This window comes from Poecile atricapillus, chromosome 1, assembly GCF_030490865.1.
Source record: "Poecile atricapillus isolate bPoeAtr1 chromosome 1, bPoeAtr1.hap1, whole genome shotgun sequence".
Classification (NCBI taxonomy): Eukaryota; Metazoa; Chordata; class Aves; order Passeriformes; family Paridae; genus Poecile; species Poecile atricapillus.
In genome coordinates, this window is record NC_081249.1 from 102,885,388 (window position 1) to 102,906,239 (window position 20,852).

General features: G+C 40.1%; 1 protein-coding gene across 1 annotated transcript in view; it reads right to left on the reverse strand.

Moving 5' to 3' along the window:
* APP (amyloid beta precursor protein) overlaps nt 1-20,852 on the reverse strand; it is a 256,250-nt gene that overhangs the window by 114,059 nt on the left and 121,339 nt on the right. The window contains exons 4-5 of the mRNA XM_058835905.1: nt 7,901-8,013; nt 6,613-6,806 (exon numbers count right to left, since the gene is read on the reverse strand). Of these exons, the coding sequence (XP_058691888.1) occupies nt 6,613-6,806; nt 7,901-8,013 (307 nt within the window). The remainder of the gene's footprint in view (nt 1-6,612; nt 6,807-7,900; nt 8,014-20,852) is intronic.

A 20,852-nucleotide genomic window follows, 5' to 3' on the forward strand; every position in this document is an offset into this window, starting at 1 on the left:
TCTGAGGGTGGATGGAGAGATAAGCAGGGGGAAAAAATGTGTTTTAAGAACATGGGGAGAGAAACAGTGCAGGAGGATTTCATGTTTTGGACAATGTTTGCCAATGAACACCATGAGCACAAAGAACATCATGGAGTTTGTAGCATTTACTTACTTTTCAGCTGTATTTGCAATTAAAACATCAACATCTTCCTGACTCCTGCCTGCAATGTATCTCCCACTGCTTTGGCATGCAGAGACCCAAACAAAAAGAGCTAGTCAAAGTAACACAAAAGGAAAGAGAATTTTCCTAAAGTGTGAAGTGAAATTACTAACCCAATTAAATTTGACTTTTAAAATTCTTATGCAAATTCTTGTATACTATTAAATTGACTTGCTTATGTGTCATTCTTTAGACTTTTTTCACAAAAAGGCATTTTTCATAAACTTCTCCCACAGGCAGATATCCCAACTGCCTGTCTGCCTACCTTGTGCAAGGCAACAGTGGGACAGGAGTCTGTGTGATGTTATAAAAGGTCAGGGCACTGTACAACTGAGACCAACTTAACCACACTTTGTGACAGTGTGATTTAATGGCAGAACTCAGGGGAATTTAGGCAGTAACTAATTTGATGCTCAGGTTGACTTGTAGATGTTTCTGAAGGGAAGACACTGGGTAACACGTGTGTTGTAGCATGAAAGTTATAGATGAATGTGTAAGAAGAGCAGAAAGCAAAAGAAATCAAATATATACTTCCTCCATGTTTAGTGCAGATTTTATAACAGATTATTAAGCAAAGTAAATCTTCTGGGCCCTGTCACTCCTCTTCCCCAGAGAAGCACAGGGTGTCACCTGGAAGCTGTTCAGCTTAACAGGCACATATACAATGCTGCTTTCACCACTACAAAATTTGACCAGCTTTAAATACCTTTCAGGACTTCTTGGATTATAATTGAAGGAGGCCATTAGGAAAAAAATTAATTTTTTCCAGATACTACTGACAAAAACCACAAAGCTCTTCATCAAGTCAAGAAGATAGATAATTTCAACTACATTATTTTTTTTTCAGCATCTGAAAGGTAAGCACTCATCCTTAAGCTCAGTCTGGTACAGGGTTGCAAAATCAGAGAACATGACTATCATGCTATATAGCACAAATTTGTTTTAGTTGTATTTCACGGATGGCTAATTATCAGCACAAAATAGACTGTGTTCTTTTGGATTATTTATACTTAATATACTTTTAACTTAGTAGTAAAAAAGCTACTGTATTAACTATGCTAATGGAAAGTATGAACAAACCATAAAACTTTGCTTGGCAGAAGTTTCTCACAAACTGTAAATCATACCATTATTAAATACACTACTCCCCAAAATGCAACATCTACAACACTATCCCATCATTACATCAGCATTTTATACCTTTTTTCACCACACAGATAAAATTAATTTTGCCTAATCTACTGAAAGAAAAGCAATGAGAAATGACATCTCCTATTTTGGACCTTGAAAATATATTTAAATGGTCTAGAAATACTTGAATTAAGGCACCAACTTCTGCTCCTGAGCTATGGGACTTTAGGAAAAGCTTTCCATATAACTCTCAAGAGTGAGACTTACAGTGCTTTGGATTCCCTACTGTGAAAGAAGGAAAATGATAGCAGACTGCTTTCCTGGTGGGAAGGAAAGCCTGGGAGGTTTGACATATATTGACAGGAAGATAAGGAGAGGCAGATATAAGACAGATATAGACAGAGAAAAAACAGAAGTTTCCAGCTTGGCTGTCACTCCTAAACATGTTCAGCTTTGGACATCAAGGACACCAAAGCTTCCAGCTAGCTCCCACACATAGGCAGGAGGGCCACCAGGCTGTGCTGAGTCAGTCACAAGGGCAGCCAGAGCTTGCAGGTCACTTGAGGGAGCTGCAGCTGTGCAGGGAGAGGTCTGCAGCTGTACTGAAATTCAGCATCTACATCTGACTGTCCCTCAGGCAGACTTCAAGGTAAATTTTAATTAAAAGTGTGGATAGCAACAAAGAACTCCACTGCTTAAAAATGCTTGTGATGTCTTTTTCAGAGTTACAGACTATTTCAGGATGAGCATGACAAGACAATTTCAAAAGCATATGTGGATCCTGCCTCTTGGCCTTATGAATAAAATGACTATATATATATATATATATATATATCTCACCAAAATACACCCTCCCACCTTCCTCCAAGTACTGCCAACAAGCCACACCACAAGCAAGTCACACAGTTTTCCATCCAGACCCAGGTGGTGGTCAGATATTGGGTAGGAAGGACACACAGCTATGAGGCGCCGCAGCCCAAGTTGCTTCCACATGCCCTCTCATAGTGTGGCTACAACATGCAGCTGAGCTTTTCTTCCCCCTGTGGAGAAGAAAACACCCTTGACAAAGCAAAAAAAAAATAAAATACAGAGCATCAGGAACAACTGCTGTGGGTGAAAATACAAAGATCTGAAAAAGGACACTTATTAACTGAATGGCTGCAATGTGCTTTTCTCTACACATTCAGGACCATAAATGCAAATATTTTAAAATTTAGATCTGATAGCTTGAGATATAAAGTTATCTCAAAATAGATCACCCAGATTTGCTCTGTCATAGTTTTGAGAAACAAGATCTGCTTTTCAGCTTGTCACTTCCACCTCAAACATGTCCCCTTCACTTTGACTTGGATACCCATGTAAAGTGACAAATGTAGACTTGAGTAAGCACTTCAAACAGAGGTGCTTTAATAGCAGAGCATATTGGCAATTTAGCATTAGTAAAGTGTTCCTGTACCTAACATTTCTTTTCTCCCTCACAATCAGTTTAGGACTAAGTCATATATGTACTGATAGCCAGAAAAACATATGCTTAGAGATGAATAAATATATACACACACAAAATTTGAATTACCATGTACTGCCATGTAAAAAAATTTTTTAATATATACATATATATATATATATATATCACAGAATCATAGAATCACAGAATCACTAGGTTGGAAGAGACCTTCAAGATCATCGAGTCCAACCGATGCCCTAACACCTCAACTAAACCATGGCACTGAGTGCCACATCCAGTCTTTTTTTAAACACATCCAGGGATGGTGACTCCACCACCTCCCCGGGCAGACCATTCCAGTATTTTATTACTCTTTCCATGAAGAACTTTTTCCTAATATCCAGCCTAAATTTCCCTTGGCACAACTTGAGTCTGTGTCCTCTTGTTCTGTCAGTTCTATCAGCTGCCATCTGGTGAAAGAGACTGACCCCACCTGGGAGTGATAGGTCACCTCTGAGCCTCCTTTTCTCCAGGCTAAACAACCTGAGCCGTTCCTCACAGGGTTTGTGTTCCCAGCCCCTCACCAGCCTCGTTGCCTCCTCTGGATATTCAAGTGTCCCAACATCCTTCCTAAACTGAGGGGCCCAGAATTGGACACAGCACTCAAGGTGTGGCCTCACCAGTGCTGAGTACAGGGGAAGAATGACCTCCCTGTTCCTGCTGGCCATCTATTCCTGATCCAGGCCAGGGGCCATTGGCCTTCTTGGCCACCAGGGCACACTGCTGGTTCATGTCCAGCTGCTGTCACCAGAAAACCCAGGTCCCTTTCTGCCTGGGCACTGTCCAGACACACCATCCCCAGTCTGTAACATTGCAGAGGGCTTTTGTGGCCAAAATGCTGGACTCAGCACTTGGACTTATTAAACTTCATCTTACTGGACTCTGCCCATCCATCCAACCATTCCAGGTCTCTTTAAAGAGCCCTCCTACCTCTTCCAACAGAATTGACATGCTCCCAGCTTAGTGTCATCCACAAATTTACTAATGAAAGACCAATACACTCATCCATGTCATCAGTAAAAAATATTGAACAGACCTGGCCCCAGCACAGCCCCCTGAGGGACACCACTGGTGACTGTCACCAGCTGGATGCAGCACCGTTCACCACCACTCTCTGGGCCATCCACCCAGTTCCTAATCCAGCACAGAGTGCTCTTATAACTAAAGTTCAAGAGTACTTCTGGCTCCAATACACTGTACTGTTCCCAGTGTACTTGGGAAGCTTAAGAGGCAGCAAGAAATATCAGTAAGTCAATCTAAAATAAAAAATAAATCAGTATTTGCCTGGAATTTCAGAAATGGATAGAAATGCAATTACAGCTCCCGTTCCTAGAGAATACAAAATTCATCACGTTATTCTTGAACTCATCTCTTTAAATATTAAACTGCTTTATGAAGAAGAAAATGGACTACAACAGTAAATTAAATGTATAATGACAAACACAAAAAAGACAGAAATAAAGCCGATACCTGTCTTGCAAACAGAAGTACTCTATACCCCTGTGGGCTATTTCACTTAAAATAATTTTGGCATCTTTGATCTTATATGCATAACATGTGCTTTATATATAGGTGCATATATATATAATAAATATGTTACTTATGTAATAGATATGTAAGATAGATCTATCTTGCATATACATATATATATATATATACATATATGTATATACATAATGAAAAAACCAAACATTTAAATTAGAACAAAGTCTGAACTCATTTCTTAGAATGAGAGAACATTTAAACACCCAATAAAAAACTAAATTAAATATACAGGAATGACACAGCAACAGTCCAAAGGCAGCTTTACAAATCCTACTGAAATGGTTATAAATAGTGACACTGACAGATGTTAAAAGTACAAATCAGAAAAAAGTCCAAAGATATCAATATGAAATATGCGAAGTTCTTTGATGTAGGCTCTTGCATCAAACAGTCTGATCATACACTACTGTTTATGACAGAAAACTGTAAATTACCATGGGGAAATATTTATTTTAAATTTATTCCATTATTCACAAAGGACTCTACCTTGCAACACTTACTAATGCTTTGTCAGGAAAGATTTAGTTGCCCACCATGATATAGGTTCTAATTATTTTAGGTCTTAACGCCACCTCATTGCATCAAATTACAGCAATTTGGACTCTGTCCTTCATCTCTGCACTGTTCTTTGAATTGTTCCCATCTAGATTATTAACAAGTCCAAACATAATACAGTTTAGACATATTAACTTTCTGTATTATTCATATAATTTGGTGCCCATTTATTTTCTGGGTACTCCTTGAAACCACTTGCAATCAGACAAGTCTTAGACTTTTTTGTGCGTCATTTGTGTAAAAAAAAAGGAGAAACACTGCATTAGCACAGTATCAAGTGTTGAAAGCCTGGGGAGCACAAACAGAATTTGAACACTGATCTTAGTTTATGAAGAAAGCCATCTTTGCAAGTTGTTTGCATCCAGTTGCAAGGATATGACATGGTACTCTATTGTTGCAGTGTGTTTTTTGTTAATGGTATGTTCTGTTATTGCCCAAGTTGATAGTTTGGTCCAAATGAGACCCTCCCACCCCACACTATCAATCTACCCTGAGTCTCCTGTCCATCTGTCTTAGGCCCACCACATGCTTGGAATTCCACTTTGCAAATCCCCTAAACTTCAACACTTGATTAGTTCATGTGACCCAATTTCCCCCACCACCTCCCTCACTGGATGGTGATTTTGTGAACCCTGCCTTTTACCCTCCCCAGGGTATCTCTGATTAGCTGATGCTTTGTACCCTCCCTTTGAACCGCCTCCCTATTTCAGCTGTTGCACACTCGCATTTTCTGTCTTTTGCCCCCAAGATTCCCCAGAGCAATAAATCCTCTGTCATCCCATGCAAAAGACCTCCCTCTCGTCCTTGTCTCCTCAGAGCACAGACTGACAGCCAAAAGCCGTAGAGCAAGTGCTCTAGTCACACCTTGGGTCATCCTGCTCCTGGGGTGTGACCCACTCTTGGAGCAGGCCGAAGTGATAGAGCCAGATAAGCTCTGGCTGATGTGATACTCTGCTCTTCCAACTGCTGTCTGACATGCTCAGGAGAGTGATATGAGAAGGCTCTAACAGCACCAGATCACTCAGTTACCACTGAGTGTTACAACATACTTATAACCCATATCCAGCTTCAAATTAGCCTAGGTGCAGAGGGGATGGGAAGGGTAACGGCAGGGATTCTATCTTCTTACCCATCACTGCCTTGCAAAGGAAACCTCCATGTTCCTTTTTAACAGCAGCATATGAATAAATCAGTCAAAGGCTAGATAATAAAACACATTTTCTTTTAGATCGTATTTAGAAGCTAATTGTCAGCAGAAAAATATTCTTACAGCAATAACAGCACATAGCTAATTCTTATTACAAATGAAAGCATTTCAGAACTTCCACTGGTTATTCTGGCTGGTATCTGCTGCAGTACCCCAGACTCCATATGAAGCATCTTAGGAGTACACCATTTGTCATTTATTTGTCGAAAATTATGAATTTAAGCATTTTTGTTATAAATATGACAATAATTCTCACTGAAGAAATTATAAAGGCACTAAAAAGTGTGCCTTAAAAGTGTTTAACAATAAACTTTTCTGTAGAAAGCTAAAAATAAAAGGAGTAGAACACTGATGCTTTCAGCCACTGTAGATGCAAGTTCATGTTTAAGGTGCAAAGACTCTTCTATGCCTAGGTAGACAGATTTTTGGCATTTTAATAACAAGTTGAAGGGTACAAAGTCACTGTACCTTCCATCTGCGTAGTCTGCATCTGCACCTCCCCACCAGACATCTGAATCATCATCTTCAGCATCAGCTGAATCAAGATTGTCGCTTTCCTCTGCCAACGGGCAGCAGACAAACTCCACACCACGAAACTTGTCGATTCCACAGGGCAACAGCATGCCATAGTCATGCAGATTCATGCTCTTCTCACTACAGGACTGCAGAAAAGAGAGGAGAAAAAGCAGCTACAATATTGGCATGGAGGAAGACTAAAAAATGTCACAGACCTTGAGAAAATAAGAAGGGGCTGCATACTGCAGTGTGGAAACACACTGCATTGGGTCTAACATCTCTGCCAGTACAGTTCTCCCAGCCTTGTTTGAAAACAGTCAGTTTGGCATAATTATACTTCAAAGATATAGTGATGTATGACAGGTGAAAAAATTAAAATAGTTCAGTGGTGCACAGTGATGATGTTCTTCCAGGCTGTTGACATTTCAAGTTTGCAAGTAGTCAAAATGAACTAGAAATTCCCTGTGTGAAGGTTGGTGCCTTAAATGTTTCATTTAAGTATAATTCAAACAAGAACTGAAAATTTGAAAAGCTGCTGATAACATTTCAAACTTTATCTCCCGAAGGTGGAATAATGTACAAGCTAAAAGGTTCCAAAAAAATAAGCAATCAGAAATCCTGGAAACCCATCTCAGTTTTTATTCCTAAAACCTCTCTACATAAGGAAAAAAAGTCCAAAGCACATTAGCAATTGTAACACTAAGTTTATTTCTATTTTCAGTAAAGCACTGTTAAATTGTAAAAACTCTGTGCCTGCAAAATGTCTTTGGCTAGTTCTAGTTTGATCAGCTCTCCTTTTCAGCTGAATTTGACATAGTGCACTCCCTGAGGTCTGTTTGATCTATCCTGATTTGATACCTGATTGGTATTGGCATATCAATATCCATGATAAATAAGGGATAATATCTACCTGGGAAAATGATTCAAAGCAAATCCTAGGCTTTTAGTTCCAGTGCTAACACAGGAAAATGGAGGAAGTAGAAAACAGAGTTTGTGAGGAAATGTGAAGAAAAAAATAGTGCTATGAAAGAGGGTCAGTGTTCAAAGGCCAATGGTAAGCAATCATGGATTCTATTGTGCTCTGACTTCCCTTATAAAAAAATCCAAAATGCCATTCACTCACACATTTGAAAGTATTGTTATTTGTTTTCCCTGTCACTGCTATATTCAAAGTCATCCTCAGAAGAGTTACACAGCTTTAAAGAGGGAAGGCAGGACATTTTAAGACAGATGAATGTACCTCTTTAGCAACAGTATGCCAATGCAGGTGAGTTTCACACACATCCATTCTTTCCTGGTGAAGGAACTTGCACTTGTCTGGCACCAGAAGGGCATCACTCACAAACTCACCCACTGGAAGGGAAAAGAAAAAAGAGTTAACACCCAAGAAATATTAATTTTGCTTCCAATATCTCATCCTGTTAAACGTCTATCTACTAGCAGCTTTTGTGAATGAGTGGTAGGTTTGCAGAGAATGGAACAGGTTCTAGATGGTGCTTCAATTATGACCTTCTTCCAACTTGCCATTGGAAAGAGGCTCTGGCCTTTCATCTCAGACGCATTTGTTTATGAAAACTTCAGCATAATACAAGCATAATACAATCGAAGGACCCACTGCAGATATGTGGGATGCAACGTGAATTCAGGAGTTGGCAGATCTAGCTCCAGGAAGGGGACTATGGTGGCAGGGAGGGACAACTACCTTTTGCATCTTAATAGCAGCAGGGAGAGGGTATGAAGTGTTCTGAAATACTTTGGTGTTCTACGTAAAACAAATGACACAAACACCTTGTTTCAAAGCATTTGAGAATACTTCCATTAACACAGTGCTAACAGCAACACAGTCAACTTTTTGTTGCTGCAGCCTCTTCATTGCATCCTCATGTCATCAGCCAGATGATTTTGGGTTAGCCCAGAAGGTTGATAAGCAAGTAGAGCTCATCAGCCAGGAAGCAAGATGATTCATGATCACCAGAATATCCGGTCAGATCAAAGTGGGTGAAGAGCCTTTTTTCCCCCAAGGATAAATGACCAAAGGGATTGTTCCATCTTCAGCAGAACAAAAATTTACATGCTTATGAAATAAACACTGCTCACAGCATCAGTACTCAGAAACTCAGGTGCTAAGTAATATGATTTATTAGACTAAAATCACTGTAATTCTGTACAATTCTGGCATTGCAATTAAATAACCCCAAACCCTCTCAAAGATATTTTTTGAAGGAAAACGACAGAGTACTTTAGAGAAGTGTATATACTGAACAGATACTGGATTGTGAAATCACATAACTCAGCTTGCATAAATCAACTCCCTAAAGCCCACTTGTTTACAACCTACAAAAAACTACAGTCTGTGTTATATGAAAGAATCAAGATGGTCTAATGGCTACTAGGATGTAATGATAGGTTAATTGATCAAAATGAGTTTACTGTTGAGTAGAGCGTCATCTCAGGAAGCTGATGAAGTAGCACTCAAGGCTTACAATTAAAATTTCAGTTTAAAAAATAACCAACACCCAATGCTTAGGAAAAAAAAAGGCAGAATTCAATGAATATATACCTTTGCTATATACCATACCAAGATGTGTATTTTGCACTAAATTCCTGGCTGTATTTCAGTGCCTTTAATCTGAAGCCCTTAAAGTCAATTAGTCAGCTAGGAATTAGTAACTAGTTTCTGTAACTCAATTAACTAGGAAAAATGAAATTAATTCTTTTTATCCTTCCCTAGCACACCCTAATGCCTGCAAATTAATAGAAGCATTTTCTAGAGGTGTCCAGAATTAATCTTGCAAAAATAATAAGTACACTTTCTGGTAACTGTAAATACAAAATCTGCATTTTCATTTAACAAAGTCTCTGTTCCCAGTGGTGACACACACAAATCCTGCAGTGAAATTTGCATACATTTGCAACTTTTTTGGGGACCAGCCAGACATATACCCGAACTTTCCCAGGCCACAAGTAATTGACAACTCTTAATGCCTTAATTTAGTCATGTGCCTGAGCAGCGGGCAAGCAGAGACTTTGCTGAAGACTCAAGAGTATGATGATTTCATGCAGAAATACAGTGTCCTGCACCTGGAGAAGAATAACCCTGGGCACCATTGCAGGCTGAGGGCCAACATGCTGAAGAGAAGCTCTGCGGAGAGGGACCTGAGGGTCCTGGTGGACAAGTCGTCCCTGAACCAACAGTGCCCTGGGGACCAAGGAGACCAATAGGATCCTGGGACACACTGGGAAGAGCACTGACAGCAGTTTGAGGGAAGTGATCATGCCCCTCTACTCAGCCCTGGTAAGGTACATCTGGAGTGCTGTGTCCAGTTTTGGGCTCCTCAGTCCAAGAGAGACATGGAGCTCCTGGAGTGGGTCCAGTAGAAGTTTCAGAGATGATGAGGGGACCGGAGCATCTCTCTTACAACGAAAGGCTGAGGGAGCTGGGGCTGCTCAGCCTCGAGAAGAGGTGAGAGGGAACGTCATCAATGTCTGTCAGTGTCTGCAGGGAGGGATCAGAGGATGGACCAGGCTCTGCTCAGTGGTGCCCAGCAATGGGACAAAATGCAACAGGCAGAAACAGATGCCCAGGAAGTTCCATCTGAACATGAGAAAGAACTTCTTTCCTTTGCAGTGACTGGGCACTGGAACAGATCACCCAGAGAGGGTGCAGAGTCTCCCTCACTAGAGATATTCCAGAATCACCTGGATGCAATCCTGTGCCATGTGCTCTCGGATAATCCTGCTTGAGCAGGGAGGTTGAACTGGGCCCACTGTGGTCCATTCTAACCTAACCCACTCTATGATTCTGTGAAAAGTAACACAATTGGATGTACCACTGAGTTGCAGCCACCAAACGGAAGATGGAAAGCTGTATGTCCAAAGTTCTGGACAGTGCAGCTTGGGCTGCAGTGTTGTTAAAAGTATGCATGAGTATGTAATTCATTTTTTAAAAAACACATTAATTTTTGAGCATCTAATTGTATCAGTCAACTCATAACAATACACTGTAGAAATAGTAGGTGTTCAGATGTCAGTGAAGGTACAGTGTTAGATTTGACCAGCACACAGAAAATGTGCAGTGCTTTATAGAATAATATTGCTCAAAAATAAAGCAAAAGTATCCTCACAGTAACCCAAATTCTCATTTCAGATGAGGCTCCATGTTGTAAACAATTGCTGAATTTCATGGAAATAAACAATCCATTGGAACAAGCCCTCCTCTGCTTTTTGGAAGGAACAGAGGACCTGGGGAGAAGGATGGCTGCTCATGGTAATACTTCAATATCTAGAATTATATATTATATCTAAAGTAAATTAAGCGTGTGAAAATCTAGGCAATAGTAATCACTTGCAACTTTACATGTGATTTATATTGCCTTCAATTCTACTTTTATTACAAATAAAATTTAACTCTGTCCATTATTTAGACATATGTAGAGCTCATGTTCTAGAAACTTTTTTCATTCCTTTAATGATAATTACTACTCAAGTTTAAACGCAAAGCTTTAAACTTTTGTTCTCTTTTTGTTGTTTCTTTTTCAAATAAATTAATGTTCAAGTAGCAGTTTGATGAAGCTGACTGAAGTAATTTGACAACTGCAATGTTTTAATTGCTTGGAGCAGCCCAATAGGAACACAAATCCGTCATAAAGAAGCACTTCCAGCACCTCAGGCTTGCAGGCAAGCTTCTGCAGGTATTGTTCCTGTACATGTTTAACTTCCAATTCTGCTGAGTCATAAGATTTCAAGGATTCTTTACTTGAATGAGTTACCCACAAATTACACTGGGCTAACCAGCACACATGAAGGGAGAACGATCATGCACCTCCTAAGAGAGGCTCCAAAAATAATGAAAAATTGTAATACTACTCTTCCTTGCCAATACATGCCATAACAGAGAGAGCTGTGCATTACTACATTTCTTTGACTGATGGAGCAAACCAGCTTAGTGCTGGTTGAAATTTCTACTATCAGGTGATGAGATTGCCAAATTCCACTGTGACATTATTTTTAATTCCAACACAGCAACATACTAACTTTGCATCATATTGGGCTGGTCCTTAACATCCTGCCTGTGATGCTTAAGCAGGATAAGCACTTCCCTAGGTAGCAGGACTGCCCTTAAAACCCTTCCTGTCCCTAAGCTGTCCCTTTGTCCTTACCAGCACCTTGCTCCTGCTCTCCCAGAGTCAGGTAAACCCTGACCACACCATGAATGGAGGAGCTTGCAAAATTTTTACCAACCACAAAGCATTGGTATTACCACCACCAACACTACCTCTGTCTGCCTTATAACTATTTTACAGTACTTTTCTGCCTTCTTTAGCATCTCTTGTATTTTGATTACAGTTGGAAATCTGTGCAGAGGTACTTCAATAATAAACCATGATGGCACCATTTGTCTGTTGGTGAGTTCATAAACCACTACATTCTCTCAGGTTGTCCAACACAACAGTGTAACAGCTACTTGTGTTCCAGTAGCTGCTCACCCACTCTTGCAGGGAAGGGCTGGACAAAACCAGACCCTGCTGGCTTATGGGTCTCTGGCCATGTGGAGAAAACAAAGGCAAGTCCAAGTACCTCACACAGAACTCTAGAGTGAAAGGGCTAAAATCCTTTAGGTACAATCCATCAAACTACATTTATCTGGACTAATCAGTTAAGTATATATTAAGAAATATACAAATAATTAATTTGTGGTGGTTATTATGTCTTCATTTTCATAGGGCACCATACATTAAAAAAGGTTATTTCTTAAATGTTCTTCCTCCTTCCTCTGTAGCTTCCATCAGAGACATAAATGGAATTTCAGCTCACTTTGCTATTTTGTTGCCTGACTGAATTTTCTGATGTAATTGTCTTATTCCCAGATAAAACATAAGATCAGATTTGTTGCATTATGCCACCAACAGATATTTGTGTTTACATACAAAAAGATTCAAATGCACATCACCACACACTGGCATCTTTATAAACAAAGGAAATAAACATTCTTCAAAAGTCCATAGCACCTCAACAGTTTATTGAAACTATAAGTTCATTAACTTCTCTCATGCTTTTTACTTGTCTCCCCAGTCTTTGAGGAAAAATTTTGCAACACGAAAGAGCAGTGCTAAAGCCCATTACTCTAGCACCATTCCACATGGATTCCTGCTCCTAAAAACATCACCTTCCTAAAAGGCCTACAGTGTCAAAAAACACCACCCCAGAAGTTATCAGTGTGACCAGCACCAAAGGTCACTTCAAAAAAGGCTCCCTGAGGGACTTTCTCTTCCATTTTCTTCCTCTAGGTACGCACCACTCACACTAGCAAACTTGCTTGCCCTGCACCACAAATCAGGAGTTTGCTTCTCAAACACTCTTTACCAGGAAACAGGCCTAAAATTAGGCCGCAAAATTCACCTTGGGAAGAGGACAAATTTTTGGACTGAGCTGCTCTCCCTTCCAATTCCTTGGCACACAGGTTATGTCTGCAATGCTTCTCCCACAAATGAGAGAGTATTTGTTGTAGACACAACCCCTTCCCTCACAAACACATAATCCTGCCTAATTTATTTGAATTCTTGAGTTAGAAAACAGCAGGAATAATGAAGTCTGGATAGCCTGACTCCACCCTGCCTCAGTCACTGAGTTCTTATGTGATTCTACCCAAGTAAAAACCTTTTCTTCTCCTCCCACACATTAATTGCTTAATGCTTCCTCCCCTCTCTTTTCTACAGCCCCAGCATATTCCTTAGATCTACTTTTTCCTTTTCACTCCAACATGGCAGTAATTCTGTCTGACACATCTGTAAGAAAACATGCTCAGCTGCTCTGGAGGGATGCTGAGCACATTGGTGACTGAAGCATAGCCGCTTACAGTGGTAAAAAAGATTATAAAGTGAAGAATGCCATGGGTGGCTGCTTCCTGCAGAGTAATTGGTGGAAAGTTTTGGTGTTTCCTCAAGTAGGGAAGTCGGTTTTTCGAGACTCCAGGTCCCACCCTAAACTGACAGCAGCATGTCTAGCTAAAACAGGTCTACTGCAGTGCTATAAAAAGAGCCAGCCATAAGAAGTTGGAAGGTGCTGAAAGCCAAGGTAAGTTAGAAAAGACTGCTTGATCCTGCATACAGAATAACAGAGGGAATTACTGCACTCCCCAAATGGGAGGACAGAATAACCAAAAAACTACTGGAAATTATTTGATCTACAGAAAAGTCAGTAAAATTCACATAAAGGAATAAGCTTGAAAAAAGAACAGTACCAGAAAACTCTTAAGAAACAGATCTGAAATATGAAAGGCTTAATGAGACCATTTTGTGAAGATTTACTAAGACTTTGTCAAGAACCCTGAGCAGAATCCTGGCCACAACCCAGTAGGAAAAAAAAAAAAATCCATGAGGAAGATAGGACAGTGGTACCTTCAAGGATAACAGCACTTTTACTCGAAAAAAAACCCTGTGCCCTCAGAGGCTGCTGACACAGTACTGCCTAAGAGATGCAGTTATGTCCCTGCCATTACATGCCACTGCCATTCTGTTTGCAAAACATCCTGTCTCTGTATAGCTTTGTACAGCAAGGTGCAGTGAAATAAACTCAGAAATGTTCCTTAAGGCAATGACCACCTCAGCCTGAAAAGCAAGTGCGAGGGAAAAGAGGTAAGAGTATCTAACCTCCATGTCCCTGAAAACTGTCATAAAAAACAAAACCTGAGATGTTCATAAATATTTGTTCTCCTCCAAAACACGTAGAATTCTTTTCCTTCCATAATGAAGTGCGTACATCCCTGTCAAGTACTTAGGGTGACACAGGGTGCAAGACATTGTAAAGGGCGCTTTGTTATTACTATGAGTCATTACTTTATTGCTTTGTATTATTCCATGCATAATAAAATTGGTGAGCCACTTGTTAGAAAATACAGTAAAGAGAGTTTGGCTGGTGCAAGAAGAAAAAGGGGGAATTGTAGCAATGCATCTGAACAGCTTGGGCCATACTGTGCTCCAGCCAAACCATCTGTACAATTTCTTATCAGACCCTCTGGAATCCCTCAAGGTTGCTGAGACATAAATTGTTCTAAAGTAAGAAAGAAGAGGCTGAGAAACAGAGTAACAAGCCCACAAGAACCAGATAACAGGGAGCAGTCAAATAACTGGACTGTGACCAATCATATATCCTGAGAAGTGTGTGCTGAACACGTGGACAAAATAGAGGCACCAATCAAGAAATGTGTGCTCAGCGTGTGCAGTAGTTTTAGAATCTATAAATAAGTGTATAATGTAAACAATAAAGGGTTTCTGCGTAATCATACTGCTTCATTGCTCAGAAGTCCTGAGCTCCTACATGCTGGTGACCCCAGCAATGTGATATAGCGTCGTGATTATGAAGCAGGCCAAACCCTTTGAACTTTGAAGGGGGTCCTTTGGAGTGAAAAGGTGGGAGGCCCTGGTCGGAGACTACCATGGCTATGACGGTGGGGTGAGGAGTCCAGAGGACAGCTCCACACAGTCAGGAGGGAGTCTCCTGGGAGAAAAGCTCTGGAAAAAATATGTAAATGCGGCAGCAGATACACCAGAAAAGGTGAGCAATGGGGGGCTGGAGACAACAGGAAGGGCATTGTCAAAAGAAGAACAGGCCAGCATATTCTCTCTAAGAAAGCAATTAAATATGATCCAGAAATCTTAAAAAGACTGTTAAAATGGGGTCAGGAGAGAGGATTTTTTGCCACCCTCAGGAGTGTTTTTGAAACCCTCAAGTGGGAAAGGCTGGGAGTAGTTCTCTGGGATGCCGTGAGTAATAGGTCAAAAGAAACCAAGGGACTTAGCACAGTGTGGAAGTCAATGTTTAAGGCGCTAATGCAGTTAAAAGCAGAAAGGACAGCTGCAGCAAGAGCAGCGGCTGCTTTAGAGCCAGACGACCCCGTGGCTGCATTCCTGACATTTGCACAAAAATTCTTTTGAGAGGGAAAAACCTACTATACCCGCCCTATCTTCTGTGAAAAATGAGGTTCACATATTTTTTAATATAGAATTTTAAAAGTTTAATAGAAAGACAATTAGGAGATAGAAATAAAGTAAAATGTACAAAATACAGCCAGGTGACTCAGCATTCAGCCGAGGGCATACCTTACTAACAAAGGATTGTCCCTTAAAAACAGAACCCTACTACATATTCATAAACACTCATGCATGATTCAAACAATTCTCTTAAATTTTAGATGTTTCTTTGTTTACTTTTTAACCCGCCCCCTTCCCAACAGATCAATCTTCTTGGTTCTGCTGGGTTTCACACTCCCTGATAACAGAGGTGCAATAAATTGCTCCCTTGGAGCACTGGTCACTGCTCTCTTCATCTGGATAAAATAATCTAATAATGCAGGGGGGGTGTTTCTGACTATCTTTTTCAGTCTCTGGGTTATATAAACAAAAAGTAGTTTTTGCTTTAATACCATACCATACCATAGCTTAACATATATATGTATTATACCACTATTTCTAAGTTTCATCAATAACAGAAATAGAAGGAACTATATTAATACAGCAAAGTTTTCTAACCTTATACATATAACATTCATTTTAATATTTGCAAAAAGCCAGTAATATAATATGTATCTATAACGCTTCTGCACCCCTGGAGCCAGAATTAGAAGCCCAAGAGGCAGTTCCAGACAGTAACAATGCAGAGCAAAAGCCCACGCCGACTCCACAAGCTGCACCTGAACCAGAGAAAATGGAAGTAGATGTGCAGTTTCCTCCACTGGCACGAGGTGCCCTGTGGTATCCCCTAAAAAGTTAACAACATTAGCAGGGGGGCAAGTCTTTGCCCGGCTACTTGCTGCCTAGTCATCACGGCGGGCATACAAATGCAGAGCGTGACTATTCAAGTGCAAAAGTTCATGCTGCTTTGAAGAAGAGGAATGAAGGTGGCAGGAGAAGATACACTTAGTTGAACTCAGAACTTCAATAGATCGACAAATAAAGGAAAGAAAAAAAGCCAAATCGTTGTTAATGGTGGAAGCAAGAGGGAGAGATGTGTTAGAACAAAGGGATGTTTTTACTAAATTTAAAGACTCTGATAAGATTAAATTCCCAATTCGAAGATTTACTACTCTGAGTGATTGAGAACTTCTCTGAACTTTGGGGCTCTATTGGTGTTCGGTGTTTTGATCTTGTTACTGGGAGAGATGAAGTTGTGGCTGTTTTCCTTTGAACGTGACACGTAATTAATGAGATCTTGCCGAACTGCATAGCTAGCAATTTTATCTCTGGAATTTCTCCTGTGCAACAGCAAGTGCCATCTTTGAGTCCCACTGCTGAGCTCATGCCACCTTCAGCCACTTACAATATTACACCAGAGGAGAGGGGGGAGCCCTGCCCTGAGGGGGGGAAGGCTACCTCCATTGTACTCATAGCCAGGGATATGGAGCCTACGAGTGATTCCTTCGACCCCACGCGTGAACTTAACGGCATCAGAAATAACAGTTCTAAAAAAAAAACCAACAGCCCCACTAACCTTTTAACTGAAAATTCGAGTGAAAACCCAAGCGTCCCAACTTCAAGCCATGGTGGCTATGCCAAGTTCTCTTACATCATTACTGAGGATTTCCATCCTAGAACAAAATGGCGCCCTACAGGAAGTTGCAGTACAAGATGGTGGCCCCCCGTGACAAGAATGCACACTGCTGCAGATGCCTGCAGCACCACCTTTGCTACTTCCATTATTGCATGCAAAAGGGAAGATAAGAAGTTCTATACAGAAACATAGGCAGAAGAAACAAATCTACGGAATGCAGATCAACCGTAGCCAAAGAAAAAACCAAATTTATTCCCTCCAGATACCAGAAACTTTTCCAATTTTAAATCAAGTGCTCATTCAGAAAAAGCAATTCTGCAAGCCCAATCAGCAGGAAGTCCAGAGGGAACATACACGAAAGTAAGACAAAGGATATTTGAGCCATTCATTTTATCCATAGATTGTCTCACACAAGCCATTGTCACAATATGAACAGAAGCCATCAAAATATGCTTCCAATGTGGGAAGCCTGGAAATACAAGCAAATATTGCTCAGAGCCCACAAAAAACAAAAAGCAACCTAATCGTTGTCTTAAATGTAAAAAGGGAAGACACTATGTAAATCAGTTCCAATTTAAATATGATATAGATGTAAATCTTTTACTGGGAAAAGTGTTTCCCACCGAGTAAAACCATTGTGTGAAGATACAACAAATAGTAGTGGCAACCTTGCTAAATTTCTCCAAAGACAGAACACTTGGGGAACTTCAATCAGATCATAGTCATAAAATCATCAGCTGTTTACCTTTTCCCTGATGAGTCAAAGTTTTAGGGGTTACTAATAGTGAGCTTATAACCTCTTTTGTTATTTTTGTTTTCTATAGATAACACTGATAAGTAGTGACTGTTACTAATATTTCATGAATGTTTAAAAGATGCTTTAACTTCCACAAACATTTGCTGCTGATATATTGATTGTTCAATGTGAATTCACTGAATTTTGTGATAGAATTATTTATAAGGTATTGTTATAGTAGTAACAGCAGGCTTTAATATGCTTTACCATTTCTTTGTGTGATGACCTACAAGACATGTGTCTCTTCAGGATCCTTTCCTTTTTGTTCTTTAGTTGCTTAAATGTCTTTTTTATCCAAACCACTTCTCTAGCCTATTGTTTCAATGCGGTTCCTAGAAAATAAATTTGAGCTTCATCAAAAGCCTCTTCCAGACTGCTAGTTTTGTGGCTTCCTTCAGTTATTGTTATAGAAGCACTCAAGCAGAGAGTCCAGCTGCAATATTACCTTTTTTTTCCTGGATTTTGTGCTGGATACGTAATCTCTCATCTTGCTGTACTTCCTCCACCTTCACACTTTCAGTGTCCAGATACAGACTTGTCGTCCTGTCTGTGACCACTTTCAGATTTTTGAAGAAGAGGTTTGCTGTGTTTGAAGCATCTCTAATCTGAAGAAAACTTCAGAGGGATGCAATTACTAGATGGTTAGATTAGTCTTTAACCCTAAGGTTTTACACATAACTGCTGTTTTTAAGAGCTTTGTTTAAAATGTGTTAAGTGATATCCACCAATTAGAGTTTGGGCTGTGGCCAGGCCCTAGCTCTACCTAGAGGAGAAAATTGCCAACAAACCCAGATGTTCTCTGCATCAAAATTAGATTAAAGTCATTTTGGCTTGGCAATTTGACCTTATTAATATGATAGCTGAACCTATTTTTAAAGTGAGCTTGGAGAATCGTTACTCAGAGTGATTTTGCAGTTCTCTACTGATCTGAAGTTTCTCAGCTGTTGCAGACTCTGCGATGACAGTTTAGTGTTATAGTGCTTAGTAATTATCTAATTTGACATGTGTTATTGATTGTGTGTATTACCTGATTAATTTTTAATTGCTGTCAGTTTCTTTTTCACTGCATATATTGTTTTGCTCTGATGTTACCTCATACTCATAACCAAAGAAGGTTAGTAATGACAACTTATGTGGTTATTTTACATATGTCTATACAATTTTGCAAAACAAAACTAATCAATATTTTGTTTTTCATATCAGGGCCTGTTTTTCATTTCCAGGTCTCATCAACTATAGATGTACAAAACACAGACTCGTGGTGAGAGATTTCTCCAGGGTCAGGCTGTTCGGGGTATAAGCAGTTTATTATTTAGGTAGAGGGAGGAAGAGACCTGTTTACGCTGCCAGCCACAGCATAAACGTGGTCAGAGAGGGAGAGAGAGAGAGAGAGGAGAGAGGAGTGGGGGAGCATGAGAGAAGAAGGTAGGAGAGAGTAAGAGAGGAGAGAGTAAGAGAGTGTAAGAAGTTAAGTAAGAGAATAACAGCAAGAACAGGGATTAAGGGAGCAGATTAAGAGAGGGGGGAGAAGTTAAGAGAGAGAGAGAGAACAGGAGCAAGTAAGGGTGGGTAAGAGTGTGAAGTTCTTGTTACAATACATTGTATCTTCTTCTATAGTGAATATTCTAATTCCCAGTAACCAACCACTACATGACACACATGCTAAAGAATTTACATATAGCCTATAAGAACTACTACATTACCATACAGTGTTACATTTTAAACTCTAAAAGCTACCTTCCAAATTCTTCACTTGCTGCTTGACCTCTGGGTTCTCTATCAGAAGAAGGGTATTGTTCAATCAACAAGGATTCTCCTTCAGCTGGCTAGGCTATTGTTCTTTGATTATATAGCAACTAGCACTCAGTATCCTATGGCTCAAAGCTAGCTTTCATTTATATTTCGATTCTAGGTTTCATATTTTCAGAATCTTTTGCTAAACAATCATATTCTTAAGGTTTCCCTGTTCCATCCTCCCCCAACAATTAACACTCATTTTCCACCTCATAAGCTTTTTTTCTCTGCATCAACAGGTGGAATTGTCTTGGCTGTCAAGACAACCTGTAGAAGGCCTCTTGGTTTTTACTGATGCCAGTTGAAAAACTTCTAAAGCAGGCCTTACTTGGCAGGACAAAGGCAAATGGCTCAGTGAAATTCTTGAGGGGCCAGGAGATTCTTTAGTTTAAGTTACATGCTGTTATCAGAGTGTTTGAAAAATGACCACCGGACCCCGTTAACATTGTCTCTGATTCTCTCTATGTAGAGGGTGTTGTCAAGTGCATGGAGCGAGCATTGCTGAAAGAGATTCAAAACTGGCGGTTGTGGGAACTCTTTTTGCAACTATGGCTGTTACTTAATTCTTGCAAACAGGATTATTTTATTACCCATATACAGAGTCATTCTGGATTGACTGAAGGCCTGGCCTTAGGAAATAAAGTCTGACCAACTGCTGGCACTGTTTTGGATCTCGGCCTCACCCAACATTGGTAAGTTTGGACAAGCCAGAACAGCAGGGATCATGAGTTTTTTCACCAAAGTGTAAAAGTTTTACACACACAATTTGGAATTTCACTGCAGTATGCTCAAGGAATTGTCACAACTTGTCCACAATGCCAGGGCATGATGATTGAGTCCTGGAGTTACTACTTGCAGCCTGGGACCATTGCAGTTATGGCAAACTGATATGACTACACCTCTTTTGGTTGCTTTAAACACATTCATGTAACCATAGCTACTTTTTCTGCTATGGTCTGGGCCACTCCAATGACAAGCAAAGGGTCACACTTTGTCAGTCGACACTTGCATGTTGCTATATTTTATATATTAGTAAAGGCCTGCATGCACAAACCAG